Source organism: Tachypleus tridentatus, unplaced genomic scaffold, assembly GCF_004210375.1.
Source record: "Tachypleus tridentatus isolate NWPU-2018 unplaced genomic scaffold, ASM421037v1 Hic_cluster_1, whole genome shotgun sequence".
Classification (NCBI taxonomy): domain Eukaryota; kingdom Metazoa; phylum Arthropoda; class Merostomata; order Xiphosura; family Limulidae; genus Tachypleus; species Tachypleus tridentatus.
In genome coordinates, this window is record NW_027467777.1 from 16380474 (window position 1) to 16402830 (window position 22357).

The 22357-nt window shown below is 33.7% G+C and overlaps 2 protein-coding genes across 3 annotated transcripts in view; both read right to left on the bottom strand.

Annotated features, from left to right (window-relative positions):
* Positions 1–9032, bottom strand: part of LOC143241765 (huntingtin-interacting protein 1-like) — a 123832-nt gene extending 114800 nt beyond the window's left edge. The window contains exon 1 of one of the 2 annotated variants that reach the window (XM_076484987.1): positions 8612–9032. The gene's annotated coding sequence lies outside the window, so the exon portion shown is untranslated. The remainder of the gene's footprint in view (positions 1–8611) is intronic. The other variant, XM_076484986.1, reaches the window with a different exon arrangement.
* Positions 9033–13147: 4115 nt separating this feature from the next.
* LOC143241884 (uncharacterized) lies at positions 13148–21578 on the bottom strand. Its single transcript, XM_076485193.1, has 2 exons — positions 21403–21578; positions 13148–16757 (listed from the first exon to the last, which is right to left on the bottom strand). Exons 1-2 carry the CDS (start codon positions 21524–21526, stop codon positions 14467–14469), a joined length of 2415 nt encoding a protein of 804 aa, XP_076341308.1. The 5' UTR covers positions 21527–21578; the 3' UTR covers positions 13148–14466.
* Positions 21579–22357: the final 779 nt, after the last annotated feature.

Sequence of the window (22357 nt, forward strand, 5' to 3'; positions counted from 1 at the left end):
AAATCAGAGATTTTGCTTTAACTCTTCTCAGTTAAATCAGATCTGTTTTTTCTAATTCTTTTCAGTTAAACCAGATCTGTTTCCTTTATTTGTTCAGTTAAATCACATCCGTTTGTTCTATTTTATCCCCAATTTTCCTATTAAGCTGCGCAACGGAGCTCGTCCACAGGAGTCTACGACAATTCCTAGGTTACTTTGTTTTTGTTGTCTCGCATAGCTACTAGAGAGTTTTCTACGATAACCTTCTTTAAGTTTGATGTAAAATCAACACAAACCGCTACAAGCACGTTGGCTTTAAGTTAATCTAATCAAAAATGAATTGAACATCAATTTACAATGTAACCATGGCCCTAATATGAGAAACGTAATTTTTACTTTACTTTCCAGTGATTATAGCGCGTGAACCACGCATTCTGAGATACACAGACCGGCACACTGATCAGTAACACGCGCGCAGCCAGTTTTCACTGAACAGTAGGATTTGATTATTAATCTTATAACGCACCCAAGGTCTCAAGATGTTTAGCACATTTTTGCCATAAACGGTCGTGAACTTTTAAGCATCAAATTCATAGTTCGAGCACTCTAACCACCACGTCACGCCTGGCTCATAATCCGTTTTTATTTGTCTCTAATTGTTTCACGCGAGTTTCTGTTATTTTTTTTATATGATGATGATGTTGTAAATATTTCCTTTTTCAGCTACATCAAAAACCTGTGACAATCCAAAACATCTGTCAAACATTTTTTCGATCACCTTCAGTCTCGATTCTTATATCTAAATGAATTGTTAGTTTTACATAATTTACATCCATTCATTTATTTGTCATGTATCGCATAAATCTCATAATAATTTCTTCAAGTACGTTAGGTGTAAGCAAAATGTTCTCAAGAAAGTACAGCCTTTGAAGGCTAATAGCTGATGATTAAGAGACTTTGTGGTTATTACATTCTACTTTTGTGTTCAATCCTCACTTATAAAAATTTAAGCAGTATTCCTCAACGTAGACAGTTCACAGATGAAAACAACGTGGCTTCATTAATTCTGGGCTTGTTGTGAAAAGAAGGAACTTTAAAGAACAATACTTCACCTGATAATATTTATCTAATGGTTTTTAAGGAGGTTAAAGATTGGTTATGTGAGCCACTTGCTGCTACTTTTTGTCTGTGCTTGAATGCTGGGCAGGTGCCCGAGGTTTGGAAGTTTGTTAATGTAACTACTCTTTTCAAAGGAGGTGATAAAATTGTCCCAATAATCGTAGGTCCAATAGTCTAGAATCTAGATGGACCAATAGATTCTCTGTTGTTCTTTGATGTTAAAAGAAGGGAACAAGTGAATTTAGATTCTTAGTAATAAGTTAATTTCAAAATCACAATATTTAAATATTATTCGTTTGGCATACTGGAACACTTTACCGATAACGAAATTCGCTATTTTTTTTCTTACAAGTTAATGAACAAGAAAAGGAAAACTTGGAGAAAGCGAAAATATTTATTTTATAAACACAGTTAAGATACATCAAGTGCTTTGTATCGTCAACCTGACTTTTCGTGATGTAATTATACTGACGCAAGACGAAAGCAACATTTATCCTCAACTATGTTTTCAGTTCACGTCGCTTAAAGGTTAAGGTCACACATTCGTCCAAGGGCGTAATATGCCCCACATTTAACGACCCAGTTACGACTTTCGAACGCAGCCTTGTTCAATATTGTGAATAAACGAGTTAATAATAAATAAAATCCACAGATTCAGAAATGTTGTTATTTAAAACCTCACAAGAAATACGGCTATAGCTATAAATATATAGCTGGTTTTAATACTGAAAAATATGCAGTTATTTATACTACTTTTGTAGTTGGTGAAAAATAGATTATGATAAAAGTAGAAGGTAATGCAAATGTATTAACTCCTTATTTTTAACTTAATTTTGAAAATCTCTCTGGTTTTCATATATTTTGATGGATGTTCAGAAAATTAAGTATTATTTGTTTGCTGGGTGTTTTCCCTCCTGCAAGATACATTTTTCTCCTGTTATTAAATGTACTGACTTAAAAAAATAAACAAAACAACAGTCTGTAAGACCTTCCCACATTACCATATAATTTTGCTCAAAATGGTCGATTTCAATGGCATCCACCAAGTTAAAGAAATTAGAATTTTGAACCCGAACAGCACGCAACGTGCACGGGAACAGAGACCCCTAGGAATCTGGTCAGTTTTTAATACGTACGTAAAACGGCTGGTTTGGGTTGAGAAAATTTTTTACGTAGAGGAGCGAACAACGTTTCGACCTTTTCTCTACAAGTGGGTTTTATGGTCATCACTGGTTATTAGTCTTTAATACGATCAAAGGGGCAGTCCCCGCCACCATAAGAGATTTCTCCAGCTTTTTTAACCGAAGAACGGGATAGTCTGTCACTCCCGTAACGTTCCCACAAGAGAAAGAGCACATAGCGATCAGTAACACCATCTAGAATCTATTAGGTTGAGGAATAATTCGTGAGCGTTTTTAAATAATTTCATTCAAGCATTACATGCAAGACTATACAATACTTCAATGCATGAACACATTAACCCAAGACATTTATTATGATACTTTATTTCATGTAATACCTAGGTATATAGTATGCATTGTTTTAAACGAAATTGCAAGAAATTAAATGCGAAAAGCAGATGGTGTCGAAAATGCTCGATTTTGTCCACTTGACATTCCATTTAATGAGCTGAAAATGAAAGCAAAATTAAAGACATATGAAAATCAAACACGCCATCTATTAGAGCAAAAAATTATCTACCAAATGATATGAAATATTTTGCGAAAGCGTTTCATTTATGAATATATTTTTTTAACTTGAAAAAACGCTCACGAATTATTCCTCAACCCAATAGATGGTGTTACTGATCGCTAGATTTTCAAACCGACAAACTAGACCGGCTGGTGTGTAACACGTTATTTCTGTTGTTTAATCAGTACTGCAAGCAAGGTTCGTGGTTTATGACTCAACCACCGTATTATTTAATAAAAAAAACTCTTGAATAATCAGCTGAAACATATCACAGTCAATACTTGAATATTAAAAATATAGTTTCACTTAAGTTATTTATTTTCATACACATAAGCTGTAACTCACATTCTTACACGAACCAATTAAATGTTAACTTATTTACTCACCTTTGTAGTACTTCAAAAAGTCACCGATAGATGAAATTGTATTACAAAATTTTAATCTACTTTCAATCAATAAAGGGTTAAATAATTCTATCCACTTGGAATCATTCTTAAAGTCACCAACAGATAACACTGTGACTAATTTGCTTATTTAACGCGAATATAATATTCGCATCTTTTGACTTACCTTAACATTATTTGTCTACTACAGTTCGTCCTAATCCCAGCTACTTTCGTTTTGACATGTAATTCTGAACAGAAATCAAGGGGTGTACTCACGGGGACCTTATGGCACCCACTTCTGCTATACCTTTTACGAATGAAATGGAATTTCAAGCCATTTCAGAAGCACCTATAAAACTAGATTTTTATGCTCGATATATTGACGATATTTTCATTGGCTGGTAGCGTTCGGTGAAATAATTTAAAAACTTGTATACACATTTCAATGTCCAACACACCGAAATCCAGTTTTCACTTGAAGCTTCACACACTCAAAATCGCCCCTACTTTATTTAGACTTTTTGATTAGCGTAGAGATGGTGGAAGTTGGTCTCATGAAACCAACACATTGTAGTGTATGTTTCAACTATTCTTCCGCCCATTCCACTGCTTTAAAGGAATCAGTGACTTATTATAAACTCATACGTGCCTAACGCCTCACTTATAACGACCAACGTAATTAAAACATTACTTCACGCTAATAACTATAATCGTACCAAGAAACACTGAAGTCAAATTAAACATTAATAAATATAAAACTACAAAAAAACACTTGTATTTCTATTAATTTTTGAAGTTGTTATCCACAAAACAATAACATCAATGTACATTTAAAAAAAGACGAAGTTTAAATGATTATTAGTAAAATCACCACTAGACCCACAACAATGTCCTGAAACTAATCAAAATAACAAAATATGTTATACAGATTTAACAAATTCATGTACAACTAATATTGTTGTGTATAAGCGACATTGTAACATCTGTGGCCTTTCGTACATTGGAGAAATTCAGTTCTATTTACGAAAAAATTATTGTACATCTAAGAAGTTGCCCACATAACGACTGCAGCACACACCTGGCTCACTCCTCCCGACAGTTCACAAGGATAACCAATTGCCAGAGATCTTACAGAACAAAAAACATAACTGACCGAACAACAGCTGAGAGCATGTTCTTTAGCATATAGAAACGAAGACTACACGAACGGCAGAACAGTTGGCCAATAATCAACATAACGAAATCTTGAAATTACAATCACGACAACATTTCAATATCAGTTAAATACTATATAAGTATATACGATCTATAAAAATGAAGGTGCATATATATATATTGTACTTTTTGTTTTATACTTCAATAAGAATGCTTTATTTATATTTTGTTGTTATTATTGACTCGTCACATTCCATAACCGCGTATCTCATGTTTATGTTCTCAATCCAACTGATACACCCTTACAGTTGGTTCTTTGTCTGAAGTGGGCCTAACACCGAAATGTTGCAAAATAAATCTACTTAATAAGTGTAGAAAGCACGTTTATCTATTTTCAATTTTATTAAAAGAACATTATCTTTAATAGATGAAATTAAATACTTTAAATTCAATTTCCTTCACCAGAACGTTAAAACAATACTATCCATTTGTAGTTTTTAAAAATCACTAAACAGATGACACTATATTAGCTACTTTTAATTTACTTTTTAGCAGAGTTAAAACAATTTTGTTTGTCAGTATAAGTTCCTGAAGTCACCAACATGTGACGAATGAATTAAATAATTTTATTTAACTCTCAGCCTTCAGAAGCTTAAAATATTTGTGCATTGAAGTGATTCCTTAAGTCACTAATAGGTGACACTATATTAGTTACTATTATGTCACTTCTCAAACTACAAAAGCTTAAAATATTTCTGTAAATGTGTCGTAGTTCCTAAAGGCCGACAGATGGCTGTATCAACTACTGCTATCTTCATTTTCACTACCAAATCAGCCAGCCCTTGCATTAATTTTCCAAGTCACCAATAGATGACACCTCCAACTAGACATCTCTGTGTAGTCAGGGGTAAACATATTACAAAATGATTTTAAAATTAAAATGCAATTATAGCTTCATTTGAAACCCAAAATAAATGAGCAAGTTAGTGCAACAAAAGTATACAGCTTTCCTTCAGTGATCAGGTATGGTTTCACATACATTTTCTGTTCTTATTAAAACAGCATCAAGCCTCAGGTTGTAGTTAATGTTTTTGTATGCTAAATAACACTATCTGAGGTATACGAATTAATTAAAATAAGGCTAGTGAAAAAAAACAAAAAAAAACACCAAAACAATAGTACAAATAAAAACATTTTCTTGGTTTAGCTACATGCAATGTGCCTGGAAGTTCATAAAAAAGGCTATAAGTTAATAACAATTTTTAATAAGCCTTAAACTTTCTTTAATACTTATTATTCAAACGATTCATATAGAACATGACTGTACTAAGCATAACTGCCAGATGTTAGTAATGCTTTCTATCCTATAGTTACTGGTAAAATTTAAACTGAAGATATTTGTGTAAACTGTAAAACCAATATGGTTTGTTAAACGATATACAGAAAGCAGCACGACCTGCAACTATGACGCTTCTAAAATAAAAATGTTAATTTAATTCAAGACTTTTCACTACTAGTTATAATGTTTGTTTTAATTCAAGACTTTTCACTACTAGTTATAATGTTTGTTTTAATTCAAGACTTTTCACTACTAGTTATAATGTTTGTTTTAATTCACGACTTTTCACTACTAGTTATGATGTTTGATGTTCTCTTAATGATATAAACATAATCAGCTAGCAGCCAGCTATCATTTTATGAGTTTCCAAATCATATACCACAAAAAATGATAAGCAAGGGGTTTATCAAGTGACATTTCTTTGACTATTATGCTTAAGGATAAGATAAGATAAAAAGGCAGATAATTACTGGAACCTTTCCCACACTACCTGTGCATATGATAGGAAGCATATAGGTATGATGTAAGTCACAACCTGTTCAGGTTCAGGATATTAAAACCAATAACAAGAAAGTTGAATGCATTAGTCATTATTATGGGAGAAAGTTTTAGTTAGAATTTGTTACAGGCCATTAGATAAAATTAATGAGAAATGTTACAGTGAGATAAAGAATTGAGCTACTAATGAGAATATAAATATAAATTATACCCTTAGGAGACTTTAATTTGAAGCTTATAGACTGGGAAATGTTAGAAGTTAAATTATCATGGATACAGGTTTCTTGAAACTATTCAGGATGTCTTTATTTAACAACTAGATAGAAAATGTACCAGAAACAATGCTATTTTACATTTATTATTAACTTCTAATAGTAATAAAATAATGGTTATGTTAGTGATTGGGAGCAATTGATTAGTGTTTGATAAGATTTGATGTTTTGCTGTGTATGGAAATAAAGAATAATGAGATTGTGATTATAAATTTAAAAAAAAATTAAAAATGACACAAGAACTGGACAACAGAATCTATTTAGATACTGATCAAATGTGGAAAAAATTTTAAATACATTTTCAAATGTTCAGGATAGGCATGTTTCTTTGAGTTAAAAATGGTGGCTGCAAGTAAACAAACCAAGTGAACTCAAAATAATATGCAGTATAAAATTATGGAATAGCATCATAAATATAAGAAGCTTAAATTTACTGCATGATGGGAAATTTGGATAACTACAGAAAATTAAGAGAGTTGGTCAAATGGTAAATTATGAAATAAAAATTATATGAAAAAAGATGGCTGAAAACCTAAGATTAAATAATAATGATTTCTTTAAATACATTAAGCCTTTTGATGCAGATGGTCACCCAGGGCAACACACAAAAGAACACAGTTGGCAGCATTTGTTACCATAACAACCCCTTGTCTGTTTGGCAAAAATAATATTCATTTAATTTTCTAATCCTAAATAGTCACCTAGCAACTGAAAATAATGTTTTGGAAAATCCCCATTGTAGTTTCATATGAAAAATGATGTTATTTACCACTAGCAACTATAAAGATTCCAAATGCAAAAAAATCTATAATGTTTTGAATATTTAAAACTGGCATCAATGTCACAGGTGAAGCACAAAAATATTATAATGAATGACAGTGTCAGAGATGATGTGCAGTTATCAAACTATGATGTTAATAATGATTCTGGTAGTTACCCTTCCATGTACCCAGAGTTGAGCACAAGGGAGAGGACAGCAGAGTGCTCACACACTTTCCAGTGCTGTAGATAAACAAAAAGGAAAGGTAAGAAGAAAAGCTGATATTATGTTACTTATCTCAGGATTGGCTGCAGAAAACACTTGTAGTTATACAACAAAACCTTCAAGTACAACAACAACAACATGCAACTGATGGTTGACAGAGTTATGATGATTTTGATTTATATGAAAATGATAGGTTACCAGAGCATAACCATCAACGTGATGTGCTTATGGATACTACACACTTTCAACCAGTAGCTTATTTTCAATTTTGTTTTCCAGGCAAACTTTTCTAACTTGTTTCACAACAAATAAACTGCTATGCTGAACAGCTTTTTTTTGACAATCCTTTTAAAATTGCTTCCAAGTCTCAATTTCACAAATGGGTTAATAGAAACAAGTATTAACTGAAAGTCTATATAGCATTGCAGATTGCAATAGGACTGTACCAGAAAATTTAATTTTAGAACTATCAGGGAACCTCTTAGCTCTCCTTTCACCATCCAGTGAAATGATGTCAAGAGATAGATTTGAACTAATAACTTCCTTATTTTTAACATAATAAAAGAAAAAAATATGAAAAACAATTGTTCTAGTAAAAATATTTCAGTATAAATATATATTCAGTAGTGTAGCAGAAAAACACAACTAAAACTACTAATATCAAAACAACTGTACACATATTTGTTTAAAGATGTAAAAAATGATGGTGCTGGGGTTGAGAAATTTAGATTAAAACACAAAAAATATTTCTTAAACTAAACATACAAACTCAAATAAACATATAAAAAGTTGCATTAATATTTATACAGAACTTTTATTTTAATTTTGTTATTAACTACATTCTTATTTTTTGTACAAGTTTATAACTTTGTGGCAGTAGAGGCAGTAGAGAAGACAACTACTAAATTAACAAATTCTAACTGATAGTTTATCAAAGTGAACTAGTTTATAAAATTACAATAATAATTTTCTCAGAAAACACTTTAAATTCATTCCTCTACAAAATATTTATTGAAAACAAAGAAAATCTCTGTGTATTCTGTAATTGTTTATTGTTATTTGTCTCTAGATTTCATACAATATTGTTTGAAAAAAATAAATAACAAAATTAGTTTTATACGTATTACGTACAAAAACATTACAGAATACATGAAAGGCTTGCCAAAAAATTATATAAAGTTTATACCTGAGATTTGACGAAATTCTCACGTTCAACCTCCAAACTGTTCGCCCTCCGCTGGGACAAAACTCTTGGAAGGGAAGGAAGTGAGGACATAGTTAATGAGAGAGTTGACTGACGGTAAAAAGCCAAAACTATAATACCTCCCACTTCTTCAAAGTCAGCTCTGCACTTTTGTTTTTTAATTAAACACTTCTTCAAATTATTAGGCAACTATATTGCCAATTAATACATCAATCGTGTGACAACTAGACGATAAAATCCTTTTCACCAATTTTTTGATGTCAACAGAGGCGGAAATGACAACAGCGCCATCTGTCCAAACTACTTTATAAGGCTGAAATTAAATGTCATTTTGTACCTGTACATAACGTACATGTCACTTGTAGTTTAACTTTTTCTACTCATATCTTCTGAATAGTTTGAATTAAGCTCAGTTTTCAACATGTATTATAGATCAGATAAAAAGCGGATATAAACAGTTTAGTGGCGTTCAGTTCTGTAGAAATAAGTCCACCTCACCGTTGGTACAAAAATAATAATCTTAATGTAAAATAGTACACATGGAATAACGTTTTTTTTAGGAATTAGCTTCTAAAATACTTGATAGTTTAATTTAGCATACATTGAAGAAGATGTTTAGTATTGTATGTGTGTGTGTATTTGTGTAGTACATACAAGACTGAAAAGTGTTCTCACTATTTTAACTTCCTGGTATTATTTTTCACAACATTTTGCGCATTTTTTTCTCTCATTTTTCCATAACCATTTTATAAACTAACCGGATAATATCCCAATAAAAATATTTTCACACCACAAAGTACGTTTTAAGCCAACTTTAACTGAGACTTTACAAGTTCTCTGGAGAGATAAATGTCCTTCATTTGTAATTATGACTGAAATACTCCACTCTGTGTAAAGTATAAGCAAATAAAACTCAATCACTTTACGCGAAGCTAGAATAAGCGAACCAAAGATCAGACAGTGCTGTTAACAAATAGCAAAAGTACGGTTTAAGCGACTACTGCAATTAGATTCAAATAATTGTTAAAGCATTGCATTTTGTACTGTTCAAAACTGGTTGAATAACAAAACACTCAAATTATCTAATTGTTTTAAGGTCACAGAAAATAAAATTCCACTTCTTGTTTGATATATGAAAAGAATGTCAGAATTGAAAAATCCACAGACGACAATAGTAGCAAATAAAATAGAATAATCTAAAAATAGTAGCATTTGCGTGCGCGTACAGTATGTATTCTATCAATTCACTTGATTCAATAAGATCCTTAGAATGCAGTAGGTTTCAAGGAGAAAGGGGTATAAACTACATAATACATACTTCAGAAGGATAAATACTCAACACATTATCCGCTTAAGCTTTATTCACAACTTTGTGAGAAAAATTTAATGGAAGATGTTACATCATGAATTTATCATACATAAGACACTCAATTTATCCTTGAATAGAATTATTCGCAAAACAACACAAATTTACAGTACGTTTGGAGCAAATAACCTATTTTTTGACACAATATACGTAATTTCAACAAGCGTGTGAAACAAAAACACTGTTAATAACAACCCCTCCTAACATACAAAAAACATATGGATGTAATGATTCTAGTTTCAGTGCTCTCTATTACACACATTGCAATTTCTTTTACCTTTTGTTCTTGGAAAATCAAAAGAGAGGCACAAAACATATCTGTCTACTTCAATATGTAAAGTGAGTCGCGAAACGTCTTATCGTGGTATAAGATCTCATCTATATTGATTGAAATATAGAGAAATGACAATTAAAAACACCAACTTTGCGAAATATTTCGATCTTTGATTCTTGCAAAATGGCAAAAATGTCTGTTTCAATCTGTAGAAGTTGTCGTAAGACATCTTTGTGTAAACTCTCGTGTGTATTGGTTGAAATATAAAATATAATGCTACAAACCGGATTTCGATACCACTGGTGAGCAGACTACAGATAACCATTGTGTAGCTTTGTGCTTAACTTTAAACAAACAAACCAAAATATACAAACACGGATCGGCATGGCCAGGTAGGTTAAGGCGTTCGACTCGTAATCTGAAGATCGTGGGTTTGAATCCTCATCACACCAAACATACTTGCTCTTTCAGCCGTTGGGGCGTTATACGTTACGGTTAATCCCATTATTCGTTAATAAACGAGTAGCCAAGGGTTTGCGGTGGGTGGTGATGACTAGCTGCCTTCTCTCTAGTCTTACACTGCTAAATTAGGGACGACTAGCGTAAATAGCCCTCGAGTAGCTTTGCTCGAAATAAAAAAAACAACAACAAACAAACACGGAACCTAAAACACAGAAAATAAAACCCATTTAAAGATTCTATGTTACAAAAATACAAATGATTTTAAAGAGAGAAAATATATGGAAGCTAAGCTTTACTCATAAATTAACAAAAACCAAAAGTTAACAGCGACAGTGGGTGGTACATGTGACTAAACCACCGTTCGTAAAACAACTCAACGTACCAATACACTTAACGTTATTACCTTTAGTTTAACATTTGCGTACTTTAGAGTATCACACAATCTTGCAGTTTGTTTTAATACTGTTGGTAAAGTTTGCATCCTTTCAACTTTAATTTTTGTTTCTTAGCGCCCTTGTGTTTTTATAGTCAATTGTTGTTTAATATTTCGTACAAATGATATACTTCATATATTAGTACAGCTGTATAGTTAATATTATAATTATACAACTGATGATATCAGAATAATAATGAAATAATAAAAGTAATAATCTAAAATTGTTAGAAGGTAAGTTACAGCAGACTCGAGAAATAGAACATTAAAGCAGTTTTATAATTTAACAAGTATTCTAATATTACACAGTTGTATGTATCAACCTTGAAGAAGACGCATAGGCGGAACGTTGGTTAAAATAAAAAAGTTATTTTATAATTACCTGGAATACAAAGGTCGTTGTTTCTCTTCTCTTTTCCAAAATAAGAATTTGTAGCTTGAATAAATAGTGTTAACACTATGTCTTAAATTTTTAAGTTGTAGTCATAAGATGACTGGTATGAGAATCAAAACTTTAATTAAAATAACGTACAAAACAACGTTTCAACCTTCTTAAGTCATCTCCAGGTTGACAAAGAGATTTTGCAACTGACCATTACTGGGCACATGTCTTAAGTACGACATTAACCAGAGTGTTTCTGTATTTTTGAATATCCTTATTTCTTCTTTTTAACTTAACAATTTTTAATAACTTCGTTTTAAAATCTTTGAAATTATCTACTACTGCTAAATTATGGACGACTAGTGCAGATAACCATCAAACTGTTTTAGTTTGTCTTGAGGTTTAAGAACAAAATGATAAATCAACAGCTTATTAACGTCCGAAACTGTGTCAACTAAAAGTAAAAATCTATTTCATTGCCGTCCCCTGGGGTGAGAGCGGTAAGTTTAAGAGTTTACAGCGCTAACATTTGGGACTCGATTACAGGGTGGTTTTGCGTTAAACGCACAAAAACCTTCTCCCCGTTGTATTTCGTTGAAAAAAAAAACACTTTAAAACTTCAATGTCGTCTCATTATTTTTTTCGTTACTGGTCAGACATGACTTATTTGTTAGTGTGCCTATATTGTCATAAAAGTCTCTCCACACTTGATCTGGAGGTAAGTTGTAAGAGTGAATGTACAATTCCATTATTCTATCATTCAAGAGTAGACCATCAACTGATGACGAGTGTTGTTGCCTGTCTGCCTTTCCTCTAGTCTAAGATAATAAATAAATTTCCGTTTAAGATAATAAATGACAATAAACAAATAGTCCCTGTATATCTTTGGATAAACATTCTAAATACCAATCGATTTATCTTTCACATTATCATATGAAAGTTTCAAACTTGTTCAAAAATTTCATAAAATGAAAAATCAACACAAATACAAACAATTTAACACAGTTTATTTTGTATACACGTTGAATTAAGTAATCCACTGTTAAATATATATGCAAAACGGCTCGTTTGGGTTGAAAATATTTTACATAGAAGGTCGAAACGTTGTTCGCTCTTCTATGTAAAATATTTTCAACCCAAACGAGCCGTTTTTCATATATATTTCTCAACAAGTGAGTTTCTCGACATCACTGATTATTAATGCACTGTTAGTTTTAAGGCTTATTTACACACATCATCTGATTTCAATTTCAATTAGATGGCGCGACTAAACACACCATTTTTGCGTTATTAAGACTAAGGCTAATATGGCATATAATTTAGAAACGTATATTTTAAAGTTATTTTTTAAACGCCACTTTTAAACGTGTTTTTTCATCTAATATTACAGTTTTATAAGTCAAAACATCTAACTGAAGTTTCTTACTCCGTATGAGCAGCAGGAAATATTCAAAAATCTTAAAAGTGTTTGGTACAACACAAGCTTTACGCATACAATACCTAACATATTTTACTTAATATATTTGTGGAACACGAAAACCACAAAAAACAAAGAGATTATTTTGTAAGTTTATTGTGAACTTAAAAAGATTCCACAGCTATTAACGGATTGAAGAGTAATTTATTCACGAAACTGATACTCAATACATCAATACAGCACGTTACGTTGTAAACGGTTTAAGGACGAGCTTTCTCATGAAATCGGCATTTATTAAAATTATATATAAGTATGGTTTTCAACAAATTTAAGTCTGGTATCATTATAGTATTAAACGCTTTTTGTTAATTTTTTTGAAAATCAAAAACAACTTTGAGTGGTATTTTGTCTATTACTCACAATGGTTTGCTCGATATAATATTTTGGTCATTCACAAATAAAACACCACATAAATCAAACGATAAAATATACATTCACGTTATAATATTTCTTCCAAAGTCTAAAGCTATTTTACCAGCAGCTGGCTATTCACAGTCTCCACAAAGGTGTATACGAACTAGGACGATCTAAAATTTTGTTCTTTGTAACAAACTAAAATTTAAAGTTTGTGTTGCAGTTTATGTTTAGATTTATTAAAATATTAACATAACTTTAGATTAGTGGTCTACAATGTATGTTAAAGTCGTTATTGGGTAAATCAGTATGTTTTAAGGTTTTTGTACAAATTGGTATTGTCTGGTGGCAAAGTAGTAAGTAGACAAGAATATCCTAAAGTTTATGTCCAGCATGGTGCGGTTGGATTGTACTCCATTTTATCTTTAGGTTTATTTCCAGGTTGGTATAATTTTGATGGTAAAAATGTGGTGTAGCTTATCTTGAGGTTTATTTTCAGGTTGGAATTGTTCGATGATAAATCATTGGTTTCGTTTGTCCAGCTTTTATGACCAACTGATATGGCTGTTGTGTGTTAAAGCTGGTTTTAGATAATGTGGCTTTGGTGACAAGTTTTGTCAATAATGAAAAGTGGTAAAGCTAGTTGTGTAGTTTCGGGAGGTTTTTAGAGGAAAAGCAAGAGGCTAATTGTTACAACTCTGGTAAGTAGTTTTCAATACGTTTTATAAACTTTGATTTTTTCATTGACGTTTACAGATAATTTTATATCTTTGAAAATGAAGAAAACTAATAAAAAGAACTGTAAATTTTTTATCCACTGAATATTCGTAATACTTTTGATATGTATATAAGCATTTAAAGCAGAATTCTATAAAAAAAAACAATATTTTTTTCCAAACGAAGCTACAGTTATATAATTAAACATTATAAAAATTATTCTAGGTTAACAGTTAATCACTAGATTAATCTTTGAAATGTAAAATAATATCTCAGTCCATTTTATTTTCCATAAATCTGAACACACTAGTAATTTCAAATATGACATTACAAGCAGGTTATTGCAGTCTCCTACCAAATTCACGATTCTTGTCACTTGTCCAGCGTTTCTTGTATGGTTTGTTGTTTTTCATGATTACTTCCAGGTTGGTATGGTCTTTGTGGTAAAATCTGTGGTTTGTCTTGAGGATTATTTTCGGTTTGGTATGAACTAAGTGGCACATTCTGTGGTTTGTGTTGGTGGTCAGGTCCAGGTTTGTATGGAACTGGTTGCAAAATCTCTGGTTTGTTTAGGTCAGTTACTTCTGGTCGAAGTAGTCCTGATGGTACAACCTGCGGTTTGTGTTGGTGATCATGTCCAGGCTGGTATGGATCTGGTCTGTTTAGGTCAATCACTTCTGGTCGAGATTGACCTGGAGGTACAATCTGTGGTTTGTATCGGTGATCATGTCCAGGTTGGTGTGGATCTGGTCTGTTTAGGTCAACCACTTCTGGTCGAGATGGTCTTGGTTCTGGTAATACAATCTCTGGTCTGTTTAGGTCAGTTACTTCTGGTCGAAGTAGTCCTGGTGGTACAATCTGCGGTTTGTGTTGGTGATCATGTCCAGGCTGATATGTACCTGGTATGTTTAGGTCAACCACTTCTGGTCGAGATGGTCTTGGTTCTGGTGGTACAATTTCTGGTCTGTTTAGGTCAATCACTCCTGGTCCAGATGGACCTGGTGGTAGAATTTGCGGTTTGTGTTGGTGGTCATGTCCAGGTTTGTATAAAACTGGTTTGTTTAGGTCAATTACTCCTGGTCGAGATGGTTTTGGTTCTGGTGGTACAATTTCTGGTCTGTTTAGGTCAATCACTCCTGGTCCAGATGGACCTGGTGGTAGAATTTGCGGTTTGTGTTGGTGGTCATGTCCAGGTTTGTATAAAACTGGTTTGTTTAGGTCAATTACTCCTGGTCGAGATGGTTTTGGTTCTGGTGGTACAATCTCTGGTCTGTTTAGGTCAATCACTTCTGGTCGAGATAGACCTGGTGGTAGAATTTGCGGTTTGTGTTGGTGGTCACGTCCAGGTTGGTATAAAACTGGTTTGTTTAGGTCAATTACTCCTGGTGGAAATGGTCTTGGTTCTGGTGGTACAATTTCTGGTCTGTTTAGGTCAATCACTTCTGGTCGAGATGGACCTGGTGGTAGAATTTGCGGTTTGTGTTGGTGGTCATGTCCAGGTTTGTATAAAACTGGTTTGTTTAGGTCAATTACTCCTGGTCGAGATGGTTTTGGTTCTGGTGGTACAATTTCTGGTCTGTTTAGGTCAATCACTTCTGGTCGAGATGGACCTGGTGGTAGAATTTGCGGTTTGTGTTGGTGGTCATGTCCAGGTTTGTATAAAACTGGTTTGTTTAGGTCAATTACTCCTGGTCGAGATGGTTTTGGTTCTGGTGGTACAATCTCTGGTCTGTTTAGGTCAATCACTTCTGGTCGAGATGGACCTGGTGGTAGAATTTGCGGTTTGTGTTGGTGGTCACGTCCAGGTTGGTATAAAACTGGTTTGTTTAGGTCAATTACTCCTGGTCGAGATGGTTTTGGTTCTGGTGGTACAATCTCTGGTCTGTTTAGGTCAATCACTTCTGGTCGAGATGGACCTGGTGGTAGAATTTGCGGTTTGTGTTGGTGGTCATGTCCAGGTTGGTATAAAACTGGTTTGTTTAGGTCAATTACTCCTGGTCGAGATGGTTTTGGTTCTGGTGGTACAATCTCTGGTCTGTTTAGGTCAATCACTTCTGGTCGAGATGGACCTGGTGGTAGAATTTGCGGTTTGTGTTGGTGGTCATGTCCAGGTTTGTATAAAACTGGTTTGTTTAGGTCAATTACTCCTGGTCGAGATGGTTTTGGTTCTGGTGGTACAATCTCTGGTCTGTTTAGGTCAACCACTTCTGGTCGAGATGGACCTGGTGGTAGAATTTGCGGTTTGTGTTGGTGGTCATGTTCAGGTTTGTATAAAACTGGTTTGTTTAGGTCAATTACTCCTGGTCGAGATGGTTTTGGTTCTGGTGGTACAATCTCTGGTATGTTTAGGTCAATCACTTCTGGTCGAGATGGACCTGGTGGTAGAATTTGAGGTTTGTGTTGGTGGTCATGTCCAGGTTGGTATAAAACTGGTTTGTTTAGGTCAATTACTCCTGGTCGAGATGGTTTTGGTTCTGGTGGTACAATCTCTGGTCTGTTTAGGTCAATCACTTCTGGTCGAGATGGACCTGGTGGTACAGTCTGTGATTTATATTTGTGGTTATTTTGAGATTGGTATGGCTCTGATGGCAAGATTTGGGAATTCTGCACATTAGTTTGTGTCAATCTCGTTCTATCATTCGTTTCTTCTTTCTGTTGACAACCTAGAAGAAGAAGTACATAAAATGTTTGATATAAATTACAGGTCTCGGCTGAAGAAAACACTGAATGAGTAAACTGCAAATGTTTCTAATTATCCTTCAGAAAGTAAAATTATTGGTAAGACAGCTTCTAACTGTGACTCTATGGTCCACTTAAAACTAAAATTAGAAACCAGAATATAATTTGCCTTTACCTCTAAAGAAAATAGTGTTAAGTAGGATATAGTTATCCCCGTGATAGTCACACCACCAAAGGCGGATTTTCAATGACAACAAGGATGGATATATATAATAACGAAAACAATTAACCTGGAATGTAACAGATCAGGATAGAGATGAGTCTCAATATAAACCATAGAGCAGCTATTGAGATTGTCTTTAGAAAGATGGCATTGTGATACTATATCTTTATGATTATAGATCTATTTATTTCCATCTGCAACAGTTTAGCACCAGTCAAATAACAAGATTTCTTCCTTACAGTTGCAGAATTCCATAAAAAAAAATATTTGTCAGTACACATTCTAGTTAGCATTGTGATTTTAAACCGTTTTGATTATTGTGACCATGTACTCAATATAAGTAACAGGAATTTAGTTATATTAATTTTACTATTGTCGGCCCGGCATGGCCAAGCATGTTAAAGCGTGCGACTCGTAATCTGAGGGTCGCGGGTTCGCATCCCCGTCGCACCAAACATGCTCGCCCTTTCAGCCGTGGGGGCGTTATAATGTGACAGTCAACCCCACCATTCATTTGTAAAAGAGTAACCAAGAGTTGGCGAAGATGGTGACGACTATCTGCCTTCCTTGTAGTCTCACACTACTAAATTAGGGACGGCTAGCACAAATAGCCCTCGAGTAGCTTTGTGCGAAATTCAAAACAAACAAATTTACTATTGTTTTATTGTTAAGGAGTTAGGCACAAACTTTTATTTCTCCATTAATATTCTTAACGTTTTTCTAGCAATAATATCTATTTCAATTTTAATTCAGTACCATCTGTGCTCTCCACATTCTCTTTATTTCCATAATTCTACCTTCTTTCTTCCAATCTTCCAGTAAACAAGGACAGGACTCAGCAGGGATCCTTGTGGAAAGCCAGAGCTGTTTTCAAAATTTTTAGATGTCCATTTGTTAAATTTCAAGTTGAAACATTTGTTGTTCAGTCAATATCAATCGAATTAGAATGTCAAACTCCCTCCCTTCCGCAGCATTTATTTTCATTGCCAAAATTCCAGTAATTAGTTACTTATCAACGTCAAATAGCCCATCATAAAATGTTGAAAAACATGAATACATTGACGGATGTTTTGTGTGACTGTCTCTACAGTTGAAATATTTCCCTCCCACCTTCATAGGCAGATAATCTCGCAAATAGGGCTTCAACGATTTTTTGTTGCTATCTTTTGTATGAGCTTTACCCATACATTTATTATTGATATTTAAATTTTTTAAATGTTTGATTAAAAAAAACACTGATATTGAGAAGGTTCTTCTCTATTTTCTCCTCCTTTGATTATTTCAACGAGCTTCACTTTCTTTTTCATGGAGAGTGTTTTGATATTGGAGTATCTCACCTTCTCTGGGCATGATACAAAATCCTTCTTTATTGTTCAAATAATTTCTTTATATTCATCCAAGGGCCTGGCATGGCCTAGCGCGTTAAGGCGTGCGCTTCGTAATTTGAGGGTCGCGGGTTCGCACCCGAGTCGTGCCAAACATGCTCGCCCTCCCAGCCGTGGGGGCGTTATAATGTTACGGTCAATCCCACTATTCGTTGGTAAAAGAGTAGCCCAAGAGTTGGCGGTGGGTGATGATGACTAGCTGCCTTCCCTCTAGTCTTACACTGCTAAATTAGGGACGGCTAGCACAGATAGCCCTCGAGTAGCTTTGTGCGAAATTGCAAAACAAAACATATTCATCCAATGTCACTCGCTATACTGACTGTGGGCAACTTTCTGTTGAATTTTCTCCTGTCATGTTCATCTCACAGAGGCTTACCCGTTTTCTTGTAACCGGCTTGTATATCTCTGCAAGAAGGCGTTACTGTTTTTTTAATCAATTCTAATTATTCTCCACTTGATTATTTGATCTCCTGTGGTCTTGCTGTACATCTACTTTACACCATTTTTATAATTTTTATAAGCTTTCAAAATAATATTGTTTCATATAACTTCCTTTTATTTCTCGTTGTAATTTTTGAAGTGGCTTTAATGAATTATTTTATTTTCTGCTTGTTATAATTTTTGACGACTTTATGTATGCTTGATACTGAAGACTGAGGTCTTCTCTTTTTAGACTTAATCCATGACTCCTGTCTGTAGTTAGGGTTAACTGTGACTATCATCTTTATTCTCGTTCCTGACTTATACGAGCTTTTCTCACTACCCTGCTGTATTGGAGTAAGTGTTTGAGATGGCTTTCTCTTGACTCTAATAAGTATATGGTTTAGGCCTCTGTTTGTCAGCTCAGTGAATGCAGTAGATGCAACAAGAATGAAATCTGCAGTTTAATCATATTTTACTTTTCGTCTGTTCTTGTTGAGAAGGCATCATTGTGAACTATAATATGGTTGATTCTTTGCCGGGCAGCTTCCACTCTTATTTTGATCAGTATCAAACCAGAGAGGGTTCCAAGCTTTAAAATTGCCTATAATGACAACTCTTGTGCTGATACTGACGAAAAAATTTAGCAGACTAGTCCATTTTCCCCTTTGTCACAATGCCATTGAAAATATATAAGCCGACCAGAACGTATTCCTTATTGTTGATATTCACACTTTCAGAGTATTTGATCCCACTGAGATTTGAAGAAATGGAACTTGTTATCATTCTATTTTGACATATACAAGGATGATAAATCCTCTTCTGATGTCTTCCTCAACTGCCGATGATTTAAAATGCTGTAATGTCCCAGCCATATAATGGTTTCTCCCGTAGCTTTAGTTCTTGCACCAATATGACGTTGTTGTCATCAACAGTTTCCATCGATCGTTCTCCCCATTTTGTTATTATTAACACAGTTCTTCAAACAGCATGTTAGTTCAGTGTTACTTATATCGTAAAGTTAGGCTTATACTTTGGAACCTACTACAATCTGTAGTGTGTATATAGCGTATACTATGGACGTTACAATCTGTGATGTTTATATAACGTCTACTAAAAGAAATAAATCGCTTTCATTTCATTAAGACAGTTGCATTTTGCATTATTTATACCAAATAATAAAAAAGAACCTGCTCGGCGATGGAAACCTTTACAAAAGTATATATTTGTTAGGACTAAAAATACCAACAAAAATGTTAGGTTACAACCCTTCAAAATGTGATAAAAATCTAAACGTACTTATACTAATTTAGAATTTCTAGTACGTCAATACACGTATATATATTCCATATGCTACTAACGAAACAAACAATATAAGATAAATGCCACGCTCCAAAAACAGTTAAGACTTCTTGTGAAAGATAGTATTTAATTGTTTCTAATGTAACAAACGATAAATATACATATGCAAGTCATCAGATTCTAAAACTCTCAGGAAATAAATAAACTTCATAAGTAGACTAACGTGTAGCCTGTCAAAAACGACAGGGTAAGTGCCCACAGAATACCCTGACCTGTAGGGTAAACGCACCTTAAAGGAGCCCAAACAGAAATGGTAGCATTAAAATAAAACTTTGAAATACATAAACATTAATGCACGTGCACGACATTTGTTTGTTTTTTTTTAAGTTGGAAAAAAAACTACCAAAATATCAATTGTGGCGCTTTATTGTAGTTATCTATTGTTTATTGTAAATTTATTATTTGTTTGAACTTCGCGCAAAGCTGCACGAGGGCTATCTGCGTTAGTCGTCCCTTATTTAACAGTGTTAGACTAGGTTTGTTTGTTTATTAGATTTTAAATTTCGCGCAAAGCTACTCAAGGGCTATCTGCGCTAGCCGTCCCTAATTTAGCAGTGTAAGACTAGAGGGAAGGCAGGTAGTCATCACCACCCACCGCCAACTCTTGGACTACTTTTTTACCAACGAATAGTGGGATTGACCGTAACATTATAATGCCCCAATGGCTTAAAGGGTGAGACTTTTTATTGCGACGAGGATTCGAACCACTCGACCCTCGGATTGCGAGTTGAATGCCCTAATCGCCTGGTCATGCCGGGGAAGTACTTAAGTTTTCGAGAAAAAAAAAAGACTTTTATTGCGAAACTGTGTGCACAATAACAAATTACTTGTTATAAAGCCTAAACTGGTATATGTCTATTTCTAATCCGTCACTTTTATGTCTTTCTGGTTTTTGTTATGCAGATAACTATATAACCATAATAAAAAAAAGAGAAATATTCCAGTTGAAACTATATTTGAATACTTAGAAAAATATTTGTTTCAGAAATGGTAAATTGTGTGTTTTTCTTATAGCAAAGCCACAAAGGACTATCTGCTCAGCCCACCGAGTGGAATCGAACCCCTGATTTTAGCGTTGTAAATCCGGAGACATACCGCTGCGCTAGCGGGTGGCCAGAAATGGTAAACAATACATAATAAATATACGAGAAAATAAATAACATATTTACAGATTATAATTATTAAATATCTAATCTGAAGATAATAAAAATTAAATATCTGCTTTTCTTTTGTACAGACCTTCCAGTTCTCCATTATTGCATTCCTTTCTCAATACTTGCAAGGTTTTGACATGCGCCGCAACTAAATGTACTTCTAGAAACAGCAGGACTGAAACTGTTCTAATGACTTTCGTGATCTTCATGTTTGACTTCTATTAGCCTGAATTATTCTGGTCTACATGTCGTAAAAGGACGGGCTTAATATATAAATAGTCCTTTTTGACGTAACAACTGTTTCCTTCCTCACATACTCCATCTATTTCCAATGTGTTCATGCTTACGTATGTAGACATGTTTTGTGAGTAAAGTTTTTCGAAACCCACTTGAAGTAAAAATGTATCTCAAGATGGCTGGTATGGGTAATAAAACTTGAATTAAAATAAAATACAGAACAACGTTTCGACATTCTTAGGTCATCTTCAGGTTAACCTGAAGTTCATGGTTTGAGGCCCGTTATCACAAAAACGTGATATGTGCTTTAGGGTGACTATTTTTCCTTTAACCTATCAGTAGACGATTAGGAAGGTAGTTCTTTACGTAGATTCGCCAGAAAATTTAGAATCAAACACTTGCATTAAATAGTAGTTATTAACTTACTAAACTGATGGAATTATACCTTCTCAATACTTTAACTGTAATACAAGTTTGAGTCTTTTCCCTATATTCACACCATAATTAAGAATCTTTGTACCATCCCGTTTAAAAAAAAGCACTCTAATTGTATCAACTTTTTTCAAAGCGGTCATGGAAAAATACAAAACTTTTCTTTAAATAAAATGTATTATATTAACAATATTAAAATTCCCTATGTTCGTTACCAAAGATATCTTGTTTTACACAAAATAACATATGCCGTTTATCTTGCTCCACACGAATTAATTTGTTTCTTTGAAATTAAACATAAAGTTACACAACGTGCAATCTATGCTCTGCTCACTACAGGAATCGAAACTTTGTTTCTAGCGTTGTAAGTC